At 54.9% G+C, this 7,450-nt stretch overlaps 1 protein-coding gene across 1 annotated transcript in view; it reads right to left on the bottom strand.

Annotated features, from left to right (window-relative positions):
* Positions 1-5,068: 5,068 nt before the first annotated feature.
* LAMC2 (laminin, gamma 2) overlaps positions 5,069-7,450 on the bottom strand; it is a gene marked incomplete at its 5' end in the record, with an annotated part of 10,859 nt that continues 8,477 nt past the window's right edge. Inside the window, 6 exon segments of the mRNA XM_010075268.1 lie at positions 5,069-5,319; positions 5,528-5,627; positions 5,716-5,874; positions 6,444-6,643; positions 6,730-6,844; positions 7,350-7,450. The exon segment at positions 7,350-7,450 is cut by the window's right edge and continues 64 nt beyond it. Coding sequence (XP_010073570.1) covers positions 5,069-5,319; positions 5,528-5,627; positions 5,716-5,874; positions 6,444-6,643; positions 6,730-6,844; positions 7,350-7,450 — 926 coding nt within the window.

The following is a 7,450-nucleotide window of genomic DNA, read 5'->3' as shown; positions in this document are numbered from 1 at the left end:
GTCCCGCCTGCCTACAGCTCTCCATCACTCTCTTCTCTCTCTCTGTCTCAGTCCGTGTCTCCATTTCTCTCCCCATCCCATTATCTCCTGCCCGTGGCTGCCTCTCCCCACCTGGCACCAACACCCCATCACGCAGCAATGTCTGGGGAACCGCAGCACGGCCCCGAGGGAACAGTTTGGTCTCTTTTTTGGGGGGGAACCACCCTCCCCCTTGTATGCGGGGAGAGGGAGGGACTGGTAAAAGAGTGATGTGCTTGGTGTGCTCAAGGGGAGGCAGTTCCAGCCCCCCACTCCCAGCACGGCACCGGGAAATGGTCCCCCTGGTCCGTCCCCCCAGCATGCTCAGAGCAGGGGCTTCCTCTTCTGCATCACCTTATGGTACTCCAGCTCGACACATCTAGGTGGACTTTTTGTTTCTTCAATAGTTTTAGTGCAAGCCCTTTGGACCTCTCAACATGACCAAACAACTCCTGGTCGGCAGCAGGCAGTTGTAACCCAACTGGCTTGGAGCCCCACAACCCGCAGACCTCCTCGGGACAGCAGTAGGACAACCCCAGCTAACAAAATCCTTCTCCTGGCCCTGAAAACCATTTCTGAAGGGGAGCAGAGGCCTTGGCAAGCATCCCTGCCAAAGCATTGCTAGGGAAGGTGTCATGTCTTCACTTGGCTGCAAGCGAAGCCAACCCACCCCAAGCCATGCCCTAGGCCAGTGGAGTTGGGGTGATGCTCTGCTCCAACCCAGCGTTGGGAGAAGACAGCCCGCAACACCTAGAAAGAGACCTACCACTTATGAGGCCAAGAAATGAGGGAGGAAGAAGCAAAGCAAGAGCCTCTAGTGAGGATTTGGCCCAAACCTGGCTGAGCTTCACGGAGGCTGGGTCCATCCCCGTTCTCCAGCTCTCCGTTTCTGTCTGCTAACTCCCCCCTTCTCCCTCTGCTCCTCCCCTCTTACCTCTCCTGAAGAGTTTATTAAATGCATGATACTTCCCCCCCTCCCACACCACCTGTGGCTCCTTCACGCATCCCCTGAGACAAGCAAGGCTCCTGCTCTCCTGCCTGTGCCGTGCCCCTAAAAGCCAGGGAAGGAGCCCAGTGGAGATGCTCACTTTAAAACTAGGGCAGGTTACATGAAGCAAAAGAAAATGATCTAATTCCTGCGAAGAGGAGGGCTGCTGAAGCAGACCATTGTCCTGCCGAGCATCCCTGGGGTGTAAGGACCCTGCACAGTCCTGGGAAAGGTCACAGCCGCAAGGAGGGAGGTACAGTCCTGCTTCACTCCTCACCTTTTCCTCTCCCTTTGCTCCATCTAATCCCGTATCGCTTTGGGTCTGGCCCTGCTGCCTGTAGCTGCTGAACATCTGCCCACTCCCTCCAGATGTGGACTAACCAGGCTCAGGCTAGCCCTCACCACCACCTTCTCCCAAACCACAACTGCTGCCCATGCTGGCTAGGTGGCTTTCCTAGGGCAGCGTTGGGGCTAGCTGTCCCCAGCAAGGGACAGTGTTGTGTTGAGATGCCCAAAGGCCAAGAGTCCCCCAGGCTGTTTCAGGGAAAAATCTGAAATTACCTTTTTCTTTTTTTTTCCTTAAACATCTACGAAGGCTCACAAGCTGATCTCATGGAAGCTCTGAAGATGAGACATTGTGCTAAATTTGGTGACCTTCTGGATGCTGCTGGCACCTCTAGAACAGCGAGTGACTTTGGACAAAACAAGGCAGCCTGCACCCATGGGCTCCTTGCAGCAGTCAGGGCTTTACGAGTGGTAGCTAACGACTTCTTAAGGAGGGCACAGCCCTCCCCAGAAGGGAAAGCAAGAGAAACAGAAGTGATGTGACTTGCCCAAAGGCCAGGAGAGGTCTTTCCTTGCCAGGGATTTCCCTCCACAAGGAGAGGCTTGTTCGGAAACTTGTAAATTCAGCAGCTGAACCCCCTCGGTGCCAGCTCTGGTATCTCCAGACAGTTGCGTCCAAGTCCCATGGATTGGAGAGAGACAGAGAAGCAGAGAGTGGTGAGAGCATGTGGGACTCGGTGTGTAGGGATGCCTCTTCTCCAGGGAGGTCTTCAGCCAGGTCAAGCTGCCCACCACGACCCCAGTGAGCCCCCTTAGCTAACGTGCTGGGCAGGTGCCCATGGTGGGACATCTCATCCATGAGACACCCAACAGACGTAAGCCAGTAGCTAGACTCTGCTCCATCCATCGTTCTTGCACGTTCAGTTTTTCAGTCTCTCCTCCCTCTCCACCCCAACACAGAAGTTATTTCAGACAGCAGCCTCCTCTCCTTGCCAGACATCACCCATCTTTCTTAGCTCCAAGCCGGAGGAGAAAAAGCAATGGTAGCAAGCAGCCTCCAAACCACACACACACATAGAGAAGGATTCTAACTCCTGGGGGGAGCGATGCCTCTTTGAAGGGGAAGGAAGGACAGTGGGCTTTAACAGTGGGAAAGACAAGGGAAATAAAACAAAGGAGATGGAGAAGGAAGGCAGGCGGCATGGCCGAGAGCCATCTCGGATCCTCCCTCCCTCCCTCAGGTACGCGAGACGTCGTGGTTAGGACGGCATGCCTTAGAGACGTAGCGTTGCGGCACGGATGATGAGTATCTTCTGTCTTACTAGTCTTACCTGCGCCTTCGTGTATCTGCTCAGTAAAACTCACAGTACGGGGCAGGGGGGTGGGATGGGGGGGTTTGTAACAGGACGTTCAGCTCTGGGACTGGTTTGGAAAATGTCTTTGGGTGGGTATGGAAAAAAAATCATTTTCCCTGAAGATCCATGAGATGCCGGGGAGGTGAGGACCAGGGTGTGCAGGGTGCAGGGGAGGGGGGGGGGAAGAGGCAGTATGGGGTGGGGTGGGGAAGAGGCTCGTGGTTTTTGGTCTTTGAACCTCCACTTTTAAACAGTGCAATTTGCTGAAAGAGAAATGAATTTCAAATGCCTTTTGGAAAAAAAGAAAATAAAGGGGGGGGAGGGACAGGGGTTGAAGTTGCCATGCCACTGATTTCACCTTTGTCTAAAGTTTTTGAGCCTCATTTTCTTTTTTCTTCTGTTGCTATATGAAAAAAACAGTCATTGACAAAAAAAACTTTATCAGCAAAATGTTTAAATTATGTAATAAACAAGACAAAACAAAGCTGTTACTGGTGTCATTTCAAAACAGCCCCAAGACCAAGTCAGCTCAAAGTGAGCAAGTGGCTGCACTGCTGGGATAACTCATGGCCAAACTCCCCCTACACAGGGAGATGGAGAAAATAAACCAGTCGGCAAGATCCAGCCAATAGCATTCATTATTTATTGACCTCCTCCCTTTCAAAAAACCCCCATCTCGTGGAAAAATAAAGTCAGGTCCATCATACCTGTCCCCGTGCCATACATCGGGAGAAGGAAGATGTGCCAGAGTTTTATTATACAAACAAAAGTATAAGGCAGACATAGTACCGGGTATATCCTTATCAAGCAAAAGCCTGGGTGCTGCTGCTTTATCAGAGAATCAGAACTAACGAGGGGTGAGCGAGTCCCCCAAAGTGTCCTCCTCCATCCACAACCCCCTCTTTCACCACCACACAGGTACAGGGGCTTCAGCAGAGTCAACCTGAGCATCTGCTGGCTCTTTTTTCCCCTGAAACAGTGTCTAAAGGAAGCCAGGAGCAGTGTCAGAACAGAGCTGGACCTGCAGGAAAGCTGCAGGTGGGTGAAGGGAACACCGTGGCCATCAGCTCCCCCAGGTTCTGCCCCCATGTCTGGTGGGAAACTGCTGCAGACAACCACTCGAGCCTCTGAGAGCATCCAGCACCGTGTGGGAGGGAGGGAAGGAGGGGAAGGGGCAGCACCAAAGCAGAGACAGAAACTCATTTGAGACATCTTCAGTGCTTTTAAACCGATCGAATCAGGGCACTGGCGCGCCAGCTCCCAGACACGAGAGCTCGTGGGTACAGAGCCCTGGTGAAAGCCCCCGTTCCCGTGACCAGTGGGTGCTGGGACAGAGGGGACAAACACCTTGCTCCTCCTGCACTCCGGGACACTCGGGAAGCTGCCTGGTAACAAACCAACCAGTCTTGGAAGGAAAGGTTGTGCTTGAGTGTGTAAGGGGATGGTGAGGAGAGCTGTGCTTGCCCAGGAGGAGCTTTGACAAGAAAGCCAGCCCTCGGGGGCTTTGGGACTGGAAAAGAAGTGCAGGAGAAAGAAAGGGGACCCTCTCCTCCTGGCTGAAGGGAGCAGGTGGAGCAGCAAAGACTTTCCACTTGGGGACCCCCAGCAGATCTCTCTGCTGTCCGGGGATCTCCCTCCTCCTCCATCCAGCCCATCCCTGGGAGCTCAAAGGCAGCTGGCAGCTTTTTTTTTCCCCCCTCCTTTAGCAAAACAGCAAGCACCTCCCTGAGAAGCACCGTGGAAGACCTGCAGCTTTATCAAAAGGGTTGTCAGTGGCATCTGACACCAAATCTGTAAGCCCCAGCAAAACCACTCCAGCACCGCTCCCAGCAAGGTGAGGACTGGGCAGCTGGGAGGAGAAAGCCACATGAAGCATCACCAGTGCCACGGGTCAAAACTGATCCCCCCCAGCCGCCTCTTCATGCTGCTCGCTCCTGAGCTACCGATGGTGAGGAAGACCTTGTGGAGAACATGAGGTGGTGGTGGCAGCATCAGAAGTAAGGACAGGGACTCTAGTCCTTCTGTGTGTGCCAGACCAAGAGAGGGGATCTACAGGGGCTGGAGACCCTCTCAGCCATGAACTTCAGGTTCTGAACTGTGCAAACTCTCAAGGTTGGCACCAAGCAACTCCCACCTGCACCTCAGAGAAATGTTGTAGGAACGGGCTGTCCTTCAGCCAGTAGCACCTTCACGCAACGAGGCATCTCCTTCCTTCTGTGACCGAGGGACGGACCACTTTGAAAGATCAGGGACTTTCTGGGGCCAGCGTGACGGTGCAATCTTCAGCCGCCACGCTGAACTTGAGGGCAAGGATCAGTTCAACACAACTGAACGCAGCCAGTCCTGCCGGGTGTGGGGAGGGCAGCTGGGCCAGGCTCTCCTGCTGCAGCCTGGCAGGCACCGCGGCCTTTCCAGAGACCACTCATGGCAACTCAATGGCTTTCGTGTTGTAGCAGCCCGGAGGAAGGTTCCTCTGGATATCCTCCAGGTTCTTAATATCCGCCAGGATCTCGTCAATGCTGCTCTCCAGTGTCCGCACCCGGGCCTTCTGCAGTGCGGCTGTCTGCTCCAGCTCTGACATCTCGTCCTTCAGCTGGTTGCTTCTGGTTTTGGCTTTGCTAAAATTCCTCTCGAGCTGCTTCAGGCCTTCCTCATCCACAGCACCTGGCTGGTCTGATGCACAGGAGGAAAACAAGGAAGAGGGAACCATGGATGGAAGCTGAAGACTAGATCTTTCTAGCTACTTCGTCTCCATCCTACTGCCCAGCCTGTTCACAGGCACCACCTGAGGCAGCTTCCCACTAAACCCCCAGCACCCCTGCCTAGACCCCAGTGGGGACCCGTCTCCATCCACACCCTACAGCAGCGTCGCAAAACCTACTCATCAGACGCAGCAGCTCTTCCAGGGCACTCAACGTCTCCTGCACGGCCACGCCTGCCCGGCCAGCCTTGGCGTGGACCCGCTGAGCCTCCTGAGCTGTCTGAAGAAGGCAAAGTGGCAGCAGTAAGGTGAAGTCTAGCCCAAAAGCCAACAGGGAAGGGGGCAAGGCAAGGGAGATGGGGACCCACCTCCTGTATCACAGCAGCATCCGCCTCAACTTCCGAGAGCTTCCTCTCAAATTCACCATCCACTTCCTTGGCCTCGCGCTGCAGTGTGGCCACTGCCTTCTCCAAGGCCAGGACGCCGTCAGCTGTCTTGTTGGCTTCCACCTTCAGACGTGTAATCTCCTAGGGAAGGCAAAGGCACTTTCAGAGGGGCAGAGCATGACCAAAAAACTGGTTCCTCCTACTGGGACTCAAAATTATCGCAGGCTGTCCTGCATCCTTCGTGTTCTCCCACCAGTTGCTCCAGAGAGTTGTTCCTATGAGTCTGGCTGAACCCCTCCTGCACATATCAGCAAGTCCCTGGGAAATTACACACCTAGGAGTCCAACCCACCAACACCCATTCTGGGAACTCACAAGCCCGCCAGTGAATCAGACTGTGGAAGTGGAAAAATCCCCTTGGTCATCAAAAGGTGGCTACAGCAAGATGCCACCAACATCTTCACGATCCTGCAGAGATCCACACACCCACTCATCTACAGCCAACTCTGGCATCTGCATGAGCCACAGTAGACAAACGTCAGCCCAAAAGTCAACACATCACGTCAAAAAAGTCAGTGCAATAGGTCCAAAGGTCAATGCATCAGGTCCAAAATTCAACGCAACAGGTCTGCCTTGAAGTATCTCTTTGTCCATGGTTTTCCCTTCCAAAAACCCTTTCCCGCCAGCAATAGCACTGGAGCGTGTCCTCACCTGCTGGATCCCCATGGCGATCTCCTTTGCTTTCCCCGCGGCGCTGCTGGCTGCCTTGGATTCAGAAGCCGCGCTGCCCAGGGTCGCTTCAGCTCGGTCCGTCTTCTCCCTGGCACTTGTGACCATGCTGCTGATAATTGGCAGCCTCCTCATGGCATCTTCTGCTTCCCTTCTCTTATCACCTGCTTGCAGGTTAAACTCTGCAAGAAACATGTGGAAACGAAGCTGCGCTACCTTTGTGAGATCCCACAAAGGAGGGGGAAAGGAAGGGTTTCCAGAACATTACCCCGCAGGCTCTTCAGGATCTGTTCCACCTCGTGGAAGGTGGCGTTGCCAGCGCTCACGGCTTGCAGGGCTGTGCTCCTGGCGAGGTTGGCTCGGGACAGCAGCTGCGTCAGCATCTGTGACAAGCCAAAGGGACACAAGGGGCAGATGAAGGACACAGCATGGGAGCATCGGACAGTCCCAGGGCAGCCTGCAAGGAGCTGCGCTGGGGAAGGAGACCCATCAGCCTGTTCCCAAATGCCTGCTATTGCCCCTGACTCAAGGCCACCACAGCCTGATCTGAGAGCAGCAGCTTGTGCCGGTGCTCCTCAACCAGCTCCAGCTATCCTGAGCCATCCTAGCTCTCTTCTTTCCAGGAGCAGGTCTCCAACCTGCTTGACATGGAGAAGATCTGCAGGTGAGACCCAGCACCAGCAGCTCCACGCACACGAGGAGGTCTCTCACCAGCTCCAGCCCCAAGCAGCTGCGTTTCTGAGGAAGGGCCCCGTCCTGCAGCAGGCAGAGCTCCATCCCCTTAGCTGACCAGCCAGGACAGCACGCAGCTGGTGCCGTGGACATCCCACCATCCCTCCAGCTCACACCGAAGACGTCTCGAGTCGCAATCCCCAGCCAACCCCTTACCGCTCTCTCGCCCTCTCCCTGCTGCAGCAGCTGCTTGATTTCTTCCTCCCAGCGCCCCGCGCGGCTCTGCAGCTGCCGGTACTGTGCCATGTAGGTATCCA

This window comes from Pterocles gutturalis, unplaced genomic scaffold, assembly GCF_000699245.1.
Source record: "Pterocles gutturalis isolate BGI_N339 unplaced genomic scaffold, ASM69924v1 scaffold13912, whole genome shotgun sequence".
Taxonomy (NCBI): Eukaryota; Metazoa; Chordata; class Aves; order Pterocliformes; family Pteroclidae; genus Pterocles; species Pterocles gutturalis.
This window is presented reverse-complemented; position numbering and strand designations above follow the sequence as displayed.